General features: G+C 37.9%; 1 protein-coding gene across 2 annotated transcripts; it reads left to right on the forward strand.

The window, feature by feature from the left end:
- The first annotated feature begins 4,518 nt into the window (after positions 1-4,518).
- On the forward strand, positions 4,519-14,452 carry LOC128513795 (zinc-binding protein A33-like). Of its 2 annotated transcripts, none has more exons than XM_053487337.1 (6): positions 4,519-4,971; positions 10,158-10,253; positions 10,771-11,001; positions 11,125-11,147; positions 11,398-11,516; positions 13,060-14,452. In XM_053487337.1, the coding sequence occupies exons 1-6, from the start codon at positions 4,585-4,587 to the stop codon at positions 13,680-13,682; spliced, it is 1,479 nt and encodes a 492-aa protein (XP_053343312.1). In that variant the 5' UTR covers positions 4,519-4,584; the 3' UTR covers positions 13,683-14,452. The 2 variants fall into 2 exon arrangements, with proteins under 2 accessions (XP_053343312.1, XP_053343313.1); XM_053487338.1 differs by having other exon boundaries at positions 10,777-11,001.
- Positions 14,453-21,241: the final 6,789 nt, after the last annotated feature.

Consider the following 21,241-nt stretch of genomic DNA (forward strand, 5'->3'; position numbering starts at 1 on the left):
CATGCTTCTGGACAACAAAGGGAACGTTACTTAACCAATTAGTTGCATGAGCCTTCCCCAACAATTAGTTTCATGCGTCTAACTCATTCCGAAATATCTCTGAACTGCCATGTTGGCTAATGCAAGATACAAAGCCCACTAGCTTTCAACACACGACTGACTATCAAATCTAATTGGGATTCAATGCTGGAACAGTAAGTTGTCTATTAATTAGCAAGCTTGAAATGTCTGTATTAGTTAACGTTACCTGCATATTATTTTATGAAGAATAAAGCACAGTTTATTCCATAGCATTGTCTTACTTGCAACAGAAGTGCTGAATGTGCTAAGACTACCACAAACTTTGATACAATTTTGATTACTGCAAATTACCGCCCTTATTCCCCTTTTCACCCATTTAAACACACTTGTTTCTTTTGAAGGTATAAATAAGGTTGACTAAGGTACTGTATAAAGTCCACTATACTGTAACATATTGCATACTGTATGAAAATAATAAACAGAACAGAAGCAATCAGTTGTTAGGTTACGCTTTTACCTGTGTGACAAATCATTAGATTATTTTGTAGGTAGTCAGGTAATCATCAGGTAAACTTTTTTTAAGCTTAAAAATACACCTCAAATGTATTTGTTAACCATCGCCTAATGGTGGGTAACAGTACTTCCGCTGTCCATTAGGGTGACTGGCTTCATGGTAGTCATGTGACTGCAAAAGGTTTGTCAAAGTGGTTCACCTGATAAAATTATTTTGTTTGACATGATAAAAATTTATATTTTACTTGATGTCAAATCCACATTCTGAATTTCTCACCTTGAGCATTGTACACTATACAAAATTAGCCAAATTTAAAAACAGCACAATGTCAAGACCCATTGTAGATTTTTTTTATTTATTTGAGGATTAAGCCTTAAAAAGAGCATACACAATATATACTGGCAAGAAAAGGTATGTGAAGCTTTTGAAATTTCATGGTTTTTTTAATTAATTTTGTCATAAAATGTGATCAAGTGAATTGTCAAGACAAGGGAATTGACAATATAATGTGCCTAAAAAAAATCTCTTTTGTGTTTTTATAGGCTACAACACACTCATTCAATATTCAAAATGGTAGTGTAAAAAGTAAGTGATCCCTTGGAATTAATAACTGGTAGGCAATATCCTTAATTATGTGCACATTTCCAAGACTGTCATTAAGCACATCTGCAAAAATAAAACTGAACCGCTTTCAGTTTTATTTTTGTGCCAAGAGGATTCATAAATTAAGGTTAAGTGGGGTTTAATGTCTATTGATTTTATATTTTACTCAATTTACATTTTATTTGTAAAGTAACTCTATAGGCCTTTTGCACTTGGTGTCACAATGTCTGTCTGCCTCGACCACCACACTTTTGGACAACAAAAGGGACGTTACTTAACCAGTCAGTTGCATGCCTTCCCCAACACTTAGTTATTGCTTCTAACTCATTCCGAAATATCACTGAACCGCCCATGTTGTGTTTCATGGCTAATGCAACCTAAAAAGCCCACTAGCTTTTAATGTGCCTAAAATTATAACACACACACACACACACACACACAAAATCTGATTTCTCATGTCTTTATTCAACACAATTATTCAACATACAAAATAGTAGTAGAAAAAGGAAAGTGAAGCCTTGGATTTAATCATAATATTCCAATAATAATTAATAATGCTCTGTGGCAACAATAACCTTAACTACAGTAGGTGCTTCCTGTAGCTGTGGATGTTTTTTCTGAAGCCATTATGTTGTGGACTTGCTTCGTGTTGGGTTTTTTTAACCTCACTGTTTTGCGTAATTATTTTAGGCAAATTGTATCTTGACTTATAGATGAAGATCAGATCACATTTTATGACAAATTAATGCAGTAAACCATGAAACTTTTTTTTCCAACTATATACTGTATGTATATATGGCAACCATATTTTAATGAACCTCAGCACAGAAGCACTGTCATAATGTCATTTCAGTGAAGGGAAATTTTAATGGACTGAGCATACAAGTACATAGTTTATAATCATAAACTATGTACTTGTATGCTCCAACTTAATTTTGGTGTTTGTGGACTAGCTTTGGACTTGGATTTATTGAACATAGGTTTGTGTATGTGACAATTAAAAACCTGGCAACCCTGGTAAATGGAACTGAAAGTAAAGCATGTGGCATTCCAGGTTATTTCTTGAAATATTTACAGCAGTCAGTTCTCAAAGCACGTTGGCATTAAATAGAGTAAACAGTGTATAAACAAAAAAACATAAAGAAAAAACAAAACAACTGCTTCTAAGGGTCGCCTCTTAGTTTAAACTGGTAAAAATTTAAACTAAAACTAAAGACCTTTAAAGTTGTCTGGTTTAAATCCAATCCAAATGTTGATCAAATAAGGGATTAAAGATTTAACAGGTGATATGATGCATTTTAAGCCTGGAAGAATGATGTGGAAATGTAGAAAATGTGGCGTAAACTACAGTACAATTCAAATGTATTGTATTTTTTTTACAAAATACATTGTTTTGTTCTTGCCTCTTGCTTGGTTAAAGGTAAATTTAATGGAGCTATATAACAGGATTTATTGCATTAATGGTTTGTTTAGTTTTACACTGTTACACTGTAACATTTGTTTCCTATGTCTAGCGCTTTACTGTTTTTAAATATTTAAACTGTTTTTGTGATTGTTCATAGTTAATCTTAGATAATAATGCTCTGGACACGCCCTGGTTCTTCATTAGCTTACCCAGGTGGCGGTATTTGTGTGGGATTTCCCCACTTCAAAGTGGCACACATTTCCTGTAAAAGCATAAATTACACTAAATGCTGTCTTAGATACCCACTGTTGTTGTTGTTGTTGGTCTTTTATCTGCTCCCGGCAAGTGGCCGCCACAGCGGACCATCCGGTCCGCACATAAAAGCTTGGCACAGGTTTTACGCCAGATGCCCTTCCTGGCGCAACCCTCCCCGAGCCTTTAACATGGCAGGCGAACCACCTACCACTGAGCCACTATGAACCTAGATAACCACTGTTGTAAAATAAAAATTTATATATATATATATATATATATATATATATATATATATATATATATATATATATATATTTAAATGTAGTAAGTTAATTTGTTTACTAAAGCAGTCCTGAAATTTTTATGTCTCTTGCAATTAAGGTGTAATTTTTTAATGTAATGCCATAAGGATTCCATTTTAATGGGAGAACAGATACTAAATGCCATTCTATTAAACTTTATGTTACGGCAACTCACAATGCAAGAGCCAAACATCAGGTCTAGCTACAGTATAGCATTTACAATTTATAAAACATTATAATAACTATTATAAAACTGTTGTTTGAATAATACTCAAAATTAGTATCTTGCACAGATGTGTATTTGTACTTTCCATAGTCATGTGCATTATGTCTTGCACCAATACAAATACAATGAAAAATCGCGAAATACTATTTTGCTTTAAAATATAACCGCTATATGGAGAAAAGCCTTTGTTTTGACTAAATTTATCAAAATGTTTGAACTGGCCGTAATAATTTGTAATTCTCTGTTTCCATGGGCTGCTTCGTTACAAATAAAATGTCTTAATGCCAAATAAACACATTTTAAAAGCAGTGTATGCCTTAGCTTTAAGTTGTATGCGTGTTTATATTGACAATGGTCCTCTTTTTTCAAAATAGAAATATGTAGAAGCAGGATGAATATTTTTTGCTATGTTACGGTTAAATTATTAGAGTACAGTTTTTTTTTCCCCAGTAGAGCTCAAGGGTATTTGAGCACAACACAGACTTCAGAGTAGAATTTTACAAAAAAAAAAAAAAACAACACAGTAATATTATTTAAAGTAAACTTCCCAAAAAAGGTGGAGAGAAAGCAGGTTAATGTATTTGTAAATCAGTGAAACTCTCATGAAGACCATCCCAGGAAAGCAAGACCAAAACTTACTCCTGCTGCAAAGGTAAAGTTCATTTAGCCTCATAAATCACCAATGAACAAACAGCACCTTATATTAGAGCCATTTATGAGGACTTTACAGAGCATAAGCAAGAGATCCATCTACAATATCAACTGTTTAAATTAGATTTTAGATTTTGAGGCAATAGGTCACATGATCTGAAAGCTATTTAAATAAAGTCAATATAATTTCAACAAAAAATAATTAACAAACATGCAAAGTAATAATATGCAAAGTCATTATACACCACTATGCATCACATTGACACAAACAGTATGAACATTTCTTTATTTCTTTATTTCTAATATTAATATTATCCGTATCTCAGTCGGATAATGCGCACAGGTGAAGTGCTGTCGCCGGACAATTTAAAAAAAAAAAAAAAAAACCGAAAAAAAACCCCGTCCAATTTCAAACCAACTGCAACGCGGTTGATTTCGTTTGCTACAAACCATGGTAACCTGGAACTGAAAGTAAAAGTTTTCACGGTTTTTTTTCGGTAATTTCCCAGTACGCTCAGTTAGCATGTTAGTAAAAGTGAAACTGAAATAACAACAACTGACAGGAGCCTACAGTAAGTCGTTAGACCTGAGTGAAGAAGCCCTCATTATGGCGTCTAAACGCCTCTTTTCTGACGAGGATTTTATGTGCCCTGTGTGCTGTGATATCTTTAAGGAGCCCGTGCTCCTCTCGTGCGGTCACAGCGCGTGCAGCAGCTGCGTTCACCGGTACTGGGACATCAAGGGCTACAAAGAGTGTCCGCTTTGCAGGAAACGATCCGTAACAGACCCTCCCGTCAACCTGGCCTTAAAAAACCTGAGTAAGACCTTCCTAAAGATCCGAGGAGATCCAGAGACGCTCTGTGACATTCACGGACAGAAGCTGAAGTTGTTCTGTGTGACTGACGGACATGCGGTGTGTGTGCAATGTAGCGATTCGATTAAACACACGCAGCACTCTTTTATCCCTGTTGATGAAGCAGCTTCTCAATTGAAGGTAGGCTTTACACAAGCTAAAGTAAAGCTAAATTAGAATTCCAGCACATGACACTTTTTCCTTTTGCTCCTTTGACCACTAAAAATAGTGTCTGAGTTTTTCTTGTTAGTGGAATGTTATATATCTATGTTATGTTATGATATCTAGAAAAAAAAAAAAACTTTTGTATAGTATTGTTGATTTATCTATCAACATGCTAACTCCATGTACACACACCCCGAAGCACGGATTAAACCCAGGCCCTGGAGGTGACAGTGCTAACCACTAAGCCACATTGCCACCAATTCTAAAAAATATATATAGCCTATGTGTATTGTTTTACAATAGGAGGTAGTTAGCATCAGTTGTTAATTAGTGTGTGTTTTTTAAGCTGTATATTCCCATGTACAGTCAGGCCCATAAATTTTGGAACAAAGGTAAGGTGGCATTAACCATTCAGGAATTACAGCCATTTTCATACACACAAATAATTTAGGGGGCTTATAAATAATGGAACAAAGTCATACAATTACAAACATACAGTAAGGACTGACTTTAATACTGGACCCCATGGCCATGAGCAAATTCTCAGTTTCCTCTCTCCATACGCTTAATAGGCCCTTACTGCAGCCGCCTTCAGCTGCTGATTTTTTGTGGGTCTTTCTGCTTTCAGTCTCAATTTGTCAGTCTTGTCAATAAGTGAAAGGCATGCTTAATTGGGTTAAGATTAGGTGATTGACTGGGCCATTGAAGAACATCTCGTTTCTTTGCCTTTCGTAGCTTTCACTGTATGTTTTGGGCCATTAATCTTCAACCTGATACTTTTATCAAAAGTCAGGTCATCAAAAAACACAAGTGACCTGGTTCCATTGGCAGACATACCCACATATGCAATAGCACTGCCTCCACCATGTTTTCCTGATCATTCTGGTACTTTCCATCATTCTGGTACATGTGATGGAAAGTACCAGGTTAATTCTGGTTTCATCAGTCCACAGAATCTGGCTGAGTTTTCTGGCAAAGTCTAATCTGGTCTTTTTCTTCCTCTGTGTTACCAGTAGTTTGCACCTTGTTGTAAAGATGCATCTAGACAGTTGAAGAGTGTTCTTGACTTTGCTAGATGTTGGAAAATGGTTCGTCTTCACCATAGATAGAATTCTGTCATCATCCACTTTAGTTGTCTTCTATGGTCTTCCAGGCCTTTTGCTGTTTCTAAACCTAATGTTCCAAACTGTTGTTTTGGCCATCTTTCATGTTTTCAGCCTAATGATGGCCACCTTCACTTGCATAGACACAATTCATGTTGGGTGATCAGCTACAGTACCACATGCAAACCTAACACTTACGTCCACCACTTCCAGGACTTTTATTTGCTTGATTAGTCATGGAGTAAAAAGGGAACTGGGGTGTTATGTATGAAAATTCAATTCAATTTCAATTCAATTTTATTTGTATGGCGCTTTTAGCAATTTTCATTGCCGCAAAGCAGCTTTACATAGTCAAAAGAATTATTTAAGTTTGTATGAAATGTGAATTTGTATGAATCAAAATGGTCAGTTTGTCCCTGGTGAGCAAGCCGAGGGCGACAGTGGCAAGGAAAAACTCCCTGAGATGGTAATAGGAAGAAACCTTGAGAGGAACCAGACTCAACAGGGAACCCATCCTCATTTGGGTGAAGCAGAAAGCAGTAAATGATCTGCATTTATACAGTGTGTAGGGTGGGAGGCAGTTCAGCTATAATAGCTGATGTTAATTGATGTTAATATGGAGTCCAGGTAGTTATTGAAGACCCAGGTAGACTTGTAAGAAGTTCCAGTCATGAACTATCGAACTGTCAAGTCCCCAGAGAAACAGTTGCCAACACCAGTCAAGGCCAGAACCATTTTCTAGGTGGAGAGAATCATTCCCAGACACCAGACGCATCCCAGAGAGACACACGGGGCATCCATGTGACGAGATCTTCAGCCAGAAGCGGGGCACCAGGATGGGTCAGACAGGTCCGGAGGGCAGAGGGAGTCTGGATCACTGGCAGCTCAGGAACGACATGTGTAGCTCGACAGAGAGAGAGAGAAAGAGTGAAAGGGGGGGACAGGAGGAGAGAGGAAAAAGAAAGAGGGGGGGAAAGAGAAGAAGAGGAGAGATGGCAGTTAGGTATGGTCACAGTCACACAATGTATAATGTGAATGTATATTAACTGTAGAGTGCAAGCAGAGACTCCGGCAGGACTAACTATGACAGCATAACTAAAAGGGAGAGCCAGAAGGAAACACAAACATGAGGGCTTCCTGACATGTAAAGCAAACAATCACCTCACCGTCAGCAAACCTGAGTGATCAATGAGAGTGAGGAAGACAGCATCCAAACATACCAGTTCACCATAATACTCTACGTCCATGAGTCCCCCAGATCTGCTCCTTTACCTATGGCAAATCTATTTATAAAAATGCTTGGCTAAATAAATAGGTTTTTAGCCTGGACTTAAACACTGAGACTGTGTCTGAGTCCCGAACACTATTTGGAAGACTATTCCATAACTTTGGGGCTTTATGAGAAAAAGCTCTGCCCCCAGCTGTATTTTTCATAATACGCGGTACTGACAAGCAGCCTGCATCCTTTGATCGAAGTAGGCGTGGCGGATCGTAAGACACTAGCATTTCGCTCAGGTACTGCGGCGCGAGACCATTTAATGCTTTATATGTCAAGAGTAGTATTTTAAAATCAATGCGAAATTTCACAGGGAGCCAATGGAGTGAAGATAAGATAGGGGTGATGTGCTCATATCTTCTGGTTCTGGTGAGGACTCTCGCTGCTGCATTCTGGACTAGCTGAAGCTTATTTATGCATCTAGCTGAACAACCAGACAGTAAGGCATTACAATAGTCCAACCTAGAGGTGATAAAAGCATGAACTAGTTTTTCTGCGTCGTTTGGCGACAATAAATTTCTTATTCTGGCAATATTTCTGAGGTGAAAGAATGCTATCCTGGTAATATTATCTACATGTGCTTCAAATGAAAGGCTGGAATCAATAATTACACCAAGGTCTTTCACTGTTGCATTTGATGGAACAGAAAGGCCATCTAAAGTTACGGTGTGATCTAAAATTTTACTCCTAGCTGTATGCGGTCCTATGACTAGAACTTCTGTCTTATCCGGATTTAGCAGAAGGAAGTTAATTAGCATCCAATTTCTTATGTCCTGCACACATTGCTCAATTTTAGTAAGCTGTTTTTTCTCATCAGGTTTTGCTGAGACATATAACTGTGTATCGTCAGCATAACAATGAAAACTAATACCATGCTTACGGATTATGTTGCCCAGAGGAAGCATGTAAAGGGAAAAAAGCAGTGGACCTAAAACTGAACCCTGCGGAGCGCCAAACTCCACTAGAGAACATGCAGAATAATCACCATTTAAGTCTACATACTGATAACGATGGGTCAGATAGGATCTGAGCCAGGAGAGGGCTGTACCCTTAATTCCCACTACATTTTCTAATCTGTGAAGAAGAATAGCGTGATCAACAGTGTCAAAAGCTGCACTGAGGTCAAGTAATACAAGCATAGTTACACAACCCTGATCAGAGGCCAATAGAATGTCATTTACTACTTTAACGAGCGCTGTCTCTGTACTGTGATGAGGCCTAAATCCTGACTGATACAGTTCATGTATGCCATTTCTATGTATATATGAGCATAGCTGCTCCGCTACTATCTTTTCCAGGATCTTAGAGATAAAGGGGAGGTTTGATATTGGTCTGTAACTGGACAGCTGACAGGGGTCGAGGTCAGGTTTCTTAATTATTGGTTTGATAACTGCTAATTTAAAAGATTTTGGAACATATCCAATGCTGAGTGAAGAATTAATTATTCTCAACAGGGGTTCTATTATTGCTGGTACTATCTGTTTAAGAAAATGTGTCGGTACAGGATCTAATATACAGGTTGATGAATTAGAAGAAGAGATGAGTGAAATTAGTTCATTCTCTTCAAGGGGAGTAAAGTATTCTAGGTTCTGATCTGACATGGCTAGATTAACATCTGCATCAATTACATTGTTCGGTTTCAAAACCTCAATTTTATGCCTAATATTTACAATTTTATTATTAAAAAAGTTCATGAAGTCCTTACTATTGCATGATGTTGTTGTGGAGATTTCTGCAGTGGTCTTATTTCTGGTTAATTTGGCTACAGCATTAAATAAGAATCTAGGATTATTTTTGTTATTTTCTATAAGAGTGGAGAGATATGTTGATCTAGCTACACTAAGAGCTTTTCTATAGTTCAGGATGCTCTCCTTCCATGCTATTTGAAATACTAGTAATTTAGTTTGACGCCATTTACGTTCTAATTTCCGAGCGGTCTGTTTTAGAGTGCGCGTGTGATCGTTATACCAGGGAGCAAGTTTTTTTATCTCTAATAATTTTTCTCTTGACTGGAGCTACATTATCTAGGGTATAGCGAAATGTCGACTCTAAATATTCAGTCGCCTGATCGAGTTCTGTGGGGTCAGACGGTGATCTAATCGTAGTTGGGAACTCTGGGAGATTACTGATAAAACTCTGTTTGGTAGTTGATGTGAATGTACGTTTTATACGGTAGCGCGGCGCTGTGTGTACATTATTATTGTGACACACTTGAATTGAGATATAATTTGTCATTTGTGAATGATTAACCCCATTGAATTAAACCTCAAAGTCTTAACTTCTCTTACACCGTTCACACCCGTTACATTTTATCAATGAGGTGGTATACAAAGGCCGAATTTTTACAAAAAATCTGTATAAATACCTTTTCCAACCATCCTTTGCAAGAGAAGAAGTAGTTTATTAGCCTTTTTTATTATAGATTTGTATCTTACCAACTTGGAGCTGTTCAAGAGTGGATTGTCACTACAAAGTATTAAGTGGCACAATATTATTAAAAATTAAATAAATCATAAACAGGACACAGCTGGTGCCTCCTGACTGCTCTGATCTTCATCATTATCAGTACTTCCAATGTCAAACCTTTTACAACATAACTGCAATAATTTTTTCTCAGGGCTTTTTTGTCCAGCATATCTTTGTAATTTCATTTTTATGATGAATTCTGACATAATGAATTATAAATATATATATATATATATATATATATATATATATATATATATATATATATATATATATGGAATATGTAGTTAATAATTAAATTATATTTCTGATTGTAGGATATTCTTACCAGTGCAGTGAATACCTTAAAAATAAAAAGAAAGAGCCTTCAAGATGCCCAGTTTCATTGTCATAAAAATGTAGACCACATAAAGGTAAGAATGTCTAGCCTACTTAAAAGTTAATTAGGTTGTGATATGATCTGATAAGTTATAATTAAATTATATTCCTATAAAATATAAATTGTCCATGAAAGTAATCCGACCAGTAAATTTGCCTATGATAGAAATCCTGCCTATAATGCAAAAAGCATCCAATAATGACAGTTATTAACTTGTTTCAGATTATACATTTTATAGGTCAGTTGCATTAATGTTATATTATATTTGTTTTTGCATAGGGCAATGTGTCTTTTTTCAATTGTTCTGCTTATATTGAATCAATTAAATTCAATTTTATTTGTATAACACTTTTAACAATTGACATTGTTGCAAAGCAGCTTTACACACTCAAAGGAATTATATAAGTTTATATGAAATGTGAATGTGCATGAATCAAAATGATAAGATGATATCAGGCTATCATATAAGTGAGAATATATGAGTGAGAATATACTGGATGGAAAATGGGCGTGTAAATCTGATTTACTGGCACTTGTGTCCATCATGTCAGCAACAGGCAGAGTACATAAGGAATCAGATAAAGGAGGAGTTTAAAAAACTTCGGCAGTTTCTACAAAAGGAGAATCAAGCCATGATTACTCAGCTAAAGAAGGAGGAGCAGGAGAAAACAAAGAGTCTGGAAAGCAAAATAAACAAGATGAATCAAGAGATACAATCACTGTCAGACACTATTGTAAAGATACACAAAGAATTTGAATTTGAAGACATCAAGTTCCTGAAGGTTAGGCTTCCATCTTCTATCCCTCAGGTCATCCATTCTGATGTTCAATCAGATGTTTAAAACCTTTTATCCTGTACATATGTGTTCTAATACCAAAATATTTCCTTTTTTTTCTCAAAACAGAACTTTGACAGGAATTTAGCAAAGTGAGTTGGATTTGCTTTGCTTTTCTTTTTTTCCCCTTTTTTTATTCTTCATATAAAAGTAGCCTCAAATTTAAAGTGAATTGTCATTATAATTTGGACTTGAGGAACATCAGAATTTAAAACCTCTACCTTTGTTATGGCTATGATATTTGGTTGTATCTACAAATCTACTTTTTTTAACCATAAAGATTTTTTAAATATATATTATTGGAGAAGTCCAATTATTTATTTATTTATTTATTTATTTTAGAGCCGACTGCAAAGATTTTGATCCAAATGTGGCTTCAAGCGAAGTTATTGATGTTGCAATGTATGTGGGAAACCTGCAGTTTAGACTCTGGAACAAAATGCAGAGCATCATTAAATACAGTGAGTCTTTTAATTAACATTATGATTAAAGCCATCATGACTGTGAACAATGTTTTATCTTTAGGAATTAGATTATTTGAGAATGCTAATGTTCCTGGGGGCGGCACGATGGTGTAGATGGTGTTAGAACTGTTGCTTTGCACCTCCAAGGTCCGAGTTTGGTACCTTTTCCAAGGTAGTCCGGCTCCAGGCCTATCCCAGGATAGCAATAAAGCAGTACAGTAGGACACACCACCAATATACTGTACAATATACAATGTATTACAAAAAATATAAATATCATTTTATTATTATATAGATATTGTAAATCTCTGTTTGCTCTTTAAAAATCCTAATATTTAACGATACTGTCCCTTTTATCTATCAGCTATTAGCTACAGTACAATCTTATTTCCTTATAATCTAAAAAAAACTTGAAATATTTAGACTATAAGTATCACTTTTTTAATTACATTACAAAAAAACCTTTCCATGATATAATTTTTTTTGTGATCCACTGTATATAAATGCTGCTGTTCAACACACACACTAGCAAACACAAGTTCCTGTTGGAATCATTGTACGTACAATCATTGTCCAAACTTTTAAGCTTTCTCTCGCTTAGCTTTTCCATCAAGAGAGAGGAGAAGCAAAATCGTTTTATATTGGCAGAGCAAGATATTTCCTTGCTCTACTTTAAGCCCACTTTACAATATTAGCAAAAAAAAATGATGGGCCAGTCCTGCAGTACATTATATTGGCCCCAAAGTGTGCTGGCATTTTAATTATTATCTCAATGCATAACATTCCACAAACTAATAATTGGAATCCTTTGAATCATCTTCAGCTTTCATAATTATACTGTACATTTCATGTATATGTTTAATTACATAGCCATCTTCGAGTCATTACGAGGGTTATTACTGTACCTAGTTGAGGGAAGGTGCTACTTTTTCAACTTCAGCTGACTAATCGTGGCCTGCTAATTTTGTGCCACCCCCAAATAATTGGTTTTGATGATAAAAATTTGGAACTATCCATGATTCCATCTGTCACCACAGCCCAAAAGCTGCCATCACCAATCTGGTGGTGAATGGTGTTGCATTCTTGGGTGATAAGTTGTCTTGTTTTTGTGCCAAAATTTTGCCCCTATACATTAAACATGATCTTACCTGGTCATAGTAAACCATAGAGCTTCATTTTAACCACCGTACACCTTTGACGGATGTAGAAAATACAAGAGTTGTCATTGTAATGTTGCTGGAGGTCTTCTGACAGCCTCCCTAAGATCCTGTCTTTTCTTTTCATCGTCCCTGCTCAAGTCATATAACTTTGGTGCACTTTTCCCTTTTGATTACGATGATGATAATGATAATGATGATGTTAGCTTTTGAGTGTTCAATTTGTTTGTTAAGAGATATTCCAACAATAACTGTACTTGATGGTTTTTTTGCTTGTACGTTAATATGTATGGATATGGGGACAGTTCATTTAAAGAGCCTTCTAAACTTTTTTTTTTTATTTCAATAATATACACTTATTGTAATACTGTATGTCCTCTCAGGTCCTGTTATCCTAAATCCAAACACAGCTCACTCACAACTCATCCTGTCCCCGGATCTGACCAGCATGAGAGACACTGATGAAGACCATGAAGAAAAGGCTGACATATACAGACCGCCAGTTTTGGACACTCCTGGACAGTTTAGGAGTTTATGTGTTCTGGGATCTGAAGGTTTCTCTTCAGGGCTACACTGTTGGAATGTTGAGGTGGGAAACAGCACCTTCTGGATGCTTGGTGTGACCACTGAGACCGTGCAGAGAAAAAAACCCAGTGTTTTTCCCAGCGGTGCTTGGAGTATTGGGTACAACGATCAAAAGCTTTGTGCCCGATCCCCTTCAGGAGAACATACTGCTCTGACTTTGGCTCCCAAACCCCAGGTGGTCAAAATTCGCCTGGACATGGATTTGGGGGAAGTGTGGTTCATAGATACTGCCAGTAACACTGTCATGCACATGTTCTCGCACCAGTTCACTGAGAAGGTTTTTCCATTTTTCCACAGCACGTGCAGTTTGTATCCTCTGAAGATAATACCTCTCCAGCCTCTTGTGGTGCTGAGTGATGTGGTAAATAACAGAGGACAGTTTGAAATTTTGCGTGATGCTGAAGGAAAAATTATAATGTAGGTAAGACAATGTCTGTGTAGGATGTGGTGAAAATGAAGTCACTGCGGTTTCGTTTTGCTGTTTGTATCTGTCATGGCTAAAGGTAAAAGTGACGGAGCTGCATGCCATGCTAAGTGAAATTTACCTGTAGACATAATGCTGTTATACTTTAAAATGTTTTGTTTACATCATTTCATCTAACACTTCTACTTTAAACAGTTATTTATGTCATATAAGATATGTAATTTATTTCTGTGTCATGCCATATTTTGCCATATTTTTACATTCTGATGGGACATGGGAGTGTACTGTATGGCAGGATTTTTTTAAAAATCAAAATGATTACTGCAAAATCAATTAGGAGTATAAAGTCCTACAAATCCAAAACTAATATACTGATAAAATGCACCATAACTTGTACACATATACCCTGGCTATAACGTTATCATATTGTATGGGCTACCTGAGGACTTTGAGAACTAGTCCACTATTACCTAGCATGTAATTCAATTTATTTATTTAATTTATTTATTTCTGATTAAGAAGGTGTACAGTCATAAACAATAACAGAATCGATTAAAATGACAAGATTGTGGAGGGAGCAGACACATCATAAACGCAGAAGCATAAATCAGCCTTAAGGGCAACCTTGCTGCTATAGGGTGAATAGTGGTAAAGTGGGACAATGGGTAAAGTGGGACAGTTAAGCTTAATAATTTATATCTTTGCATGGATATGTTTTTATTACTAAAAATCAAAATGAGTTCATCATTAGCAAGTATGTGATAAAATTTTTCAAAAAAAAAATCTGTGGCTATGACATCACTTCCGGGGTGTGGCAAATCATATTTAACAACCATTTTCAGAAAGTGTCCCACTTTACCACTATTCACCCTACCTTTTACAATCAAGGTCAATCACATGCCTATGACATTGTGAGCGTTTATACTTCTGTGTTGGTGTGTTTATGTCGCACGCCAATGGGTTTCTGTGTCACTGTGTCCTCTGTTTGCCACACTTTGGTAAATTTGTTTTAAAATCCAGACAGGCTTTACAAGAACTTTACCAGGCTATCTCCCAAATAAATAAATAAAAAATCTTAATTTTACTAAAATGTATGTTTTTTTCTTTAAGAAACATTGTATGTATTTTATTCCTTTTTATGCCCTTTGTATTACCAAAGAGGTGCGTCACTATTTTTGATTAAATGCAAACAAATTTTAACAAATACAACAACAAAATAGTTTAAATAAGCCTAACACATACTAATTCATGAACGGTTTAAGCAACCATGTACTGTAATACATGGCATCATGTTACATTTTTTGTGGATACATGGAAACTACACTTAAACAACAACTATGGCATAAGTTACGGTTTCTCTCATATTGTGCACTACAGTAATTAAATATTAAATATCATACATCCAAGTGATAATCAGTTCAAGCGGTATTATTATACCATCAGTGTCCCTGAGATGACCAGCTGCCGATGCGCTTTCCGTCTCACACTTTACTTGACTTACAGACAGTATTTTATGCACTAAATTTATTTATACTGTTACCTCATAGTTTTCAAGGGGTAGAGACTGTAAGGTGGCGATTCTCTGTCACAGAAGATGCTTGTACAGTACGTTGAGCCTGTACTTTCTGGCCCACTAGTGACTTGCATGGTGAATGTAACCACGGGGGGGCGCAATCCAGTGTCTTCTTGTGCCAGTCCCAAGTCTGGATAAATGCAGAGGGTTGTGTCAGGAAGGGCATCCGACGTAAAACATTTGCCAAATCAATGATGCGAATCAAGAATATAATTCCCATACCGGATCGGTCGTGGCCCAGGTTAACAACGACCGCCACTGGTGCTTTTGACCTACAGGGTGCTGGTGGAAATTGGGCTACTGTTGGTCGAAGAAGAAGAGGAGGAAGGCGTGTTCGTAAGCAGAGAGAGAAGAGGAAAGGCAAGAGTTTAGGAGTGATAGTGGGGACTTTGAATGTTGGGACCATGACAGGGAAGGGAAGAGAGTTGGTTGATATGATGCAGAGAAGAAAGATGGATATACTGTGTGTACAGGAGACCAGGTGGAAAGGGAGCAAGGCTAGAAGCTTAGAATCAGGGTTCAAATTGTTTTACCATGGTGTGGATAGGAAAAGAAATGGAGTAGGAGTTATTCTAAAAGAGGAGTTTGTAAGGAATGTTCTTGAGGTGAAGAGAGTATCAGATAGGGTGATGAGTCTGAAGCTGGAAATTGAAGGGATAATGTTCAATGTTGTTAGTGGTTATGCCCCACAGGTAGGATGTGAGTTAAAAGAGAAGGAGAAATTCTGGAGTGAGTTAGATGAAGTGATGCAGAGCATCCCCAGAGGGGAGAGAGTGGTGATTGGTGCAGACTTCAATGGACATGTTGGGGAAGGGAACAGAGGTTATGAAAATGTGATGGGCAGGTTTGGTCTTCAGGACAGGAATGTAGAAGGACAGATGGTGGTGGACTTTGCAAAGAGGATGGAAATGGCAGTGGTAAATACTTTCTTCCAGAAGAGGCAGGAACATAGGGTGACATATAAGAGTGGAGGCAGAAGCACTCAGGTCGACTACATCTTGTGTCGACGTTGTAACCTGAAAGAGATCAGTGACTGCAAAGTGTTGGTAGGGGAGAGTGTAGCCAGACAACACAGAATGGTGGTGTGCAAAATAACCCTGGTAGTGAGGAAGGCGAAGAGGACAAAGGCAGAGCAGAGGACAAAGTGGTGGAAGCTGAAAAAGGAAGAATGTTGTGAAGTCTTTAGGGAGAAGTTAAGACAGGCTATGGGTGGTCAGGAGGTGCTTTCAGTTGACTGGACAACTACAGCCAATGTGATCAGGGAGACAGGTAGGAGGGTACTTGGTGTATCATCAGGTAAGGGGAAAGTGGACAAGGAGACTTGGTGGTGGAATGAGGAATTCCAGGAGTGTATACAGGGAAAGAGGCTAGCTAAGAAGAAGTGGGACACTGAGAGGACTGAAGAGAGTAGACAGGTGTACAGGGAGATGCAGAGTAAGGTGAAGGTAGAGGTGGCAAAGGCCAAACAAAGAGCATATGAGGACTTGTATGCTAGGCTAGACAGTAAGGAGGGAGAGGGGGATCTGTACAGGTTGGCAAGGCAGAGACATAGAGATGGGAAGGATGTGCAGCAGGTTAGAGTGATTAAAGATAGAGATGGAAATGTACTGACAGATGCCAGGAGGGTGATGGAAAGATGGAAGGAGTACTTTAAGGAGTTGATAAATGAGGAAAATGAAAGAGAACAAAAAGTAGAAGAGGTGACTGTTGGGGAACAGGAAGTAGCAAATATTGGTAGAAGTGAGGTGAGAAGGGCGTTGAAGAGAATGAAGAGTGGAAAGGCTGTTGGTCCTGATGACATACCTGTGGAGGTATGGAAGTGCTTAGGAGAGGTGGCAGTAGAGTTTTTGACAAGTTTGTTTAACAAGATCTTGGAGAGTGAGAGGATTCCAGAGGAATGGAGGAGAAGTGTATTGGTGCCAATTTTTAAGAACAAGGGAGATGTGCAAAGCTGTGGCAATTATAGAGGTATAAAGCTAATGAGCCAGACAATGAAGCTGTGGGAAAGAGTAGTGGAAGCTAGGTTAAGGGCAGAGGTGAGCATTTGTGAGCAGCAATATGGTTTTATGCCTAGAAAGAGTACATCAGATGCAGTATTTGCTTTGAGGATGCTGGCGGAGAAGTACAGAGAAGGTAACAGGGAGTTGCATTGTGTCTTTTTAGATTTAGAGAAAGCGTATGACAGGGTGCCAAGAGAGGAGCTGTGGTATTGTATGAGGAAGTCTGGAGTGGCAGAGAAGTATGTTAGAGTGGTGCAGGACATGTATGAGGGCTGTAAGACAGTGGTAAGATGTGCTGTAGGTGTGACAGAAGAGTTTAAGGTGGAGGTGGGTCTGCATCAAGGATCAGCTCTAAGCCCCTTTTTGTTTGCTCTGGTGATGGACAGGATGACAGATGAGGTAAGACAGGAGTCCCCATGGACTATGATGTTTGCAGATGACATTGTGCTCTGTAGCGAGAGCAGGGAACAGGTGGAGGAAAATTTGGAGAGGTGGAGGTATGCTCTGGAAAGCAGAGGAATGAAGGTTAGCCGCAGCAAGACGGAATACATGTGTGTAAATCAGAGTGACCCAGAAGGATTGGTGAGGCTACAGGGAGCAGAGGTAAAGAAGGTGCAGGATTTTAAGTACTTGGGGTCAACGGTCCAGAGCAACGGGGAGTGTGGAAAGGAGGTGAAGAGGCGGGTACAGGCAGGTTGGAATGGGTGGAGAAAAGTGTCAGGTGTGTTGTGCGATAAAAGAGTATCAGCGAGAATGAAAGGAAAGGTGTACAGGACAGTGGTGAGACCAGCGATGCTCTACGGCTTAGAGACAGTGGCGCTGAAGAAAAGACAGGAGGCAGAGTTGGAGGTAGGAGAGCTAAAGATGTTGAGGTTCTTTTTGGGAGTGACAAGGATGGATAGGATTAAGAATGAGTTTATCAGAGGGACAACCCACGTTAGATGTTTTGGAGATAAAGTCAGAGAGGCCAGATTGAGGTGGTTTGGGCATGTTCAGAAGAGAGATTGTGAATATATTGGTAGAAGGATGCTGAGGTTGGAACTGCCAGGCAGGAGGTCTAGAGGAAGACCAAAGAGGAGATTTATGGATGCAGTGAGAGAGGACATGAAGTTAGTTGGTGTGAGAGAAGAGGATGCAGAGGATAGGGTTAGATGGAGGCAGATGATTCGCTGTGGCGACCCCTGAAAGGGAACAGCCGAAAGACAAAGAAGAAGAGTGACTTGCATGGTGAGGGATACTGTCATGTCATACTCTGATCATGTCACAGTTCTTCCTCTTCAAATTCCTCGTTCCTTTGTAGCAGCGGAAATAAAATTCCAAAAACCCAGAAGTACCAAGTGTTCATTAAGAAGACTTCTCAAACCCTGATTTAAAAAAAAAAAAAGATTATAACTTGAGGAACTTTAGATTAATTAACAAGAAACTTAAATAAGAGCTATTTTGTTGATTTTTAAAGCACTGAAACTGTTTGTAACCAGTCAGTAAGTGTGTAGATGAAGAAGCCCTCGCTATGGCGTCTAAACGGTTCTTCTCTGATGAGGACTTCACGTGCCCTGTGTGCTGAAAGGTCTTAAAGGAGGCCGTGCTCCTCACGTGCGGTCACAGCGTGAGCGTGTCTGCTCTGCTGGAAAGGTTTCGTTACAGAGCCTCTGATCAACCTGGCTTTAAAAAACCTGTGTCTGACCTTCCTGAAGATCCGAGTAGATCCAGAGACGCTCTGCAACAAAGACTAGCATACGTACTTAAGCCTGAAATATGACGAGTTATACAATTATATCATTTGAATATAATTTGTTTATCCTTTGTTATATGCTAGGACCCATTCAATATTTGGTGATCGATTAAATTAGAAAGCATTAAGGTTCCACAGCTTAGGTAGAAATCCTGATAATAACCTGGGTATAGTAAATAAAACTATATACTGTAAAGTAGCAGGAATAACATTGGAATGACACAAGACTACCCCCAAGTTCATAAGTACTGTAAGTCGGTTCTGTGGTTGTGTGTCACACAGAATCTTGGGGCTGGTTTAAGATCCTAACATAGTATAAGAATGTAACCAAAGAGCATTTAATTTTAAATAAACTGTTGATATCTTTATATTTTTTTTAATGTTTTTTTCGTCCATTAGTATTATTAAGCCTATAGCCAACAAACTGTCAAACATATATTGTATGCATGTATGACTGACTGACATCTGTGTTTCTCATATCAGCAACAGGCAAAGTACACAAAGAAGCAGATAAATGAGGATTTTAAGAAACTTAAGCTGTTTTTGCAGACTGAAAATGCACACATGGTGACTGAACTAGAGGTGGAAGAGCAGCAGAAAACAACGAGTGTAAAAAATAAAATAACGAAATAATTCAAGAAGAAATAAATGCTCTCTTAAACCTCAACATCAAAGACATATAAGTGAAATTACAATCAGAAGACATCAAATTTGTGAAGGTCAGGGCGCAGTTATTTTTATCTTTCTTTATATATTTTGTTATTTCTTTCTTTTTTTGTCTTTTTCGCACCATCCTTGTCCTACTCTTAACACAGAGTTTGTGGGTGCAGGCAGATTCAAAAAAAAGGAAAAGGGAGCTGTGTGAGTTGCAGATTTAGACAGGACTGGTTAGACTCTGGCGGCACGGTGGTGTAGTGGTTAGCACTGTTGCCTTGCACCTCTAGGGTCCGATTGTGTGCATGGAGTTTGCATGTTCTTCCCATGCTTGGTGGGTTTTCTGCGGGTGCTCCGGTTTCTCCCACAGTCCAAAGACATGCAGATTAGGCATTCCCACGTTGGCCTTAGTTTGTAAGTAAATGCATGTTTGTGTCTGGATTGGCACCCTGTCCAGGGTGTACCCCGCCTCATGCCCTAAGCCTCCTGTGATAAGCTCTAGGCCCCCCATGACCCTAAATACATGATAAAGTGGTATAGACGATGGGTGAGTGGTTAGACTCTTTTACATAAAAATTTAGGATTGGTCAGACTCTTAACAGGAGTGGGAGGGAATGGGGAAAATATTTGGAATAAGACAAAGCTTTGGTTTTAGGCAAAGCAGGATTAGTATACTGGAATACCATATATATATATATATATATATATATATATATATATATATATATATAGGGCCATGTAGGTTTGGATTTTTTTTCTCCCTAAATAATAAAAACCATCATTTAAAAACTGCATTTTGTGTTCAATTATGTTATCTTTGACTAAGAGTTAACGGTTTTTGATGAGCAGAAACATTTAAGTGTGACAAACATGCAAAAGAATAAGAAATCAGGAAGGGAACAAATAGTTTTTCACACCACTGTATATATATGGTATATGTGTGTGTGTGTGTGTGTGTGTGTGTGTGTGTGTGTGTATGTATTCAGTGATTTCAATTTGTGTAATTTTAGATTCTAAAGTTGACATTGTTACCTTTTTTAATCATTGGAATGGAAGAACTTGTTATTTTCCTTATGATAGCATAAATTGCATTGTTTTTAATCAGTCTATACACAATAATATTCTTTGGGTTTTTTTTTTTTAAACGGGTATGGGGGCTATCTTGGTTCATTAATCTCCGTGCCTGGTTTAGTATTCAGTGCGCATCTGTTATATTACAACTATCATAACACTCAAATACCTTTTATTGGGGGTTAAGTGACTGATGTGCCTAACATTTTTCAGCTGAGCCTTTGTTTCACTGAAAACGACCGCGACACCCCTCTCTCTCACACACACACACACACACACACAGAGCCGACCAAATCATTAGCACCTCCCTCCCCCAGCACAGTCATTTACTTACACCTGAACTGAGTTGTTTGAGTAACATGGGTCGAACCCGTTACAAATCATAACAGTCTCCTGCATTTCATTCTTATAATAACGCAAAAACACAATCGGGGCTGAAAGACCGACATCTGCTGACGCAGTAGAACGTCCTAACACTGTTTTAATTTTATGGTCATTTATTTCAGTTAATAAATCTACTATAAAT

The sequence above is a fragment of the Clarias gariepinus genome, chromosome 26 (assembly GCF_024256425.1).
Source record: "Clarias gariepinus isolate MV-2021 ecotype Netherlands chromosome 26, CGAR_prim_01v2, whole genome shotgun sequence".
In the NCBI taxonomy this organism is placed as follows: Eukaryota; Metazoa; Chordata; class Actinopteri; order Siluriformes; family Clariidae; genus Clarias; species Clarias gariepinus.

Excerpts from the sequence above, each read along its gene's own strand:
- LOC128513795 (XM_053487337.1), top strand. The coding sequence starts at position 4,585 with ATGGCGTCTAAACGCCTCTTTTCTGACGAGGATTTTATGTGCCCTGTG. Across the intron at positions 4,972-10,157 it reads AAGCAGCTTCTCAATTGAAG|GATATTCTTACCAGTGCAGT; the intron begins GTAGGCTTTACA and ends TTCTGATTGTAG. Across the intron at positions 11,517-13,059 it reads GCAGAGCATCATTAAATACA|GTCCTGTTATCCTAAATCCA; the intron begins GTGAGTCTTTTA and ends ATGTCCTCTCAG.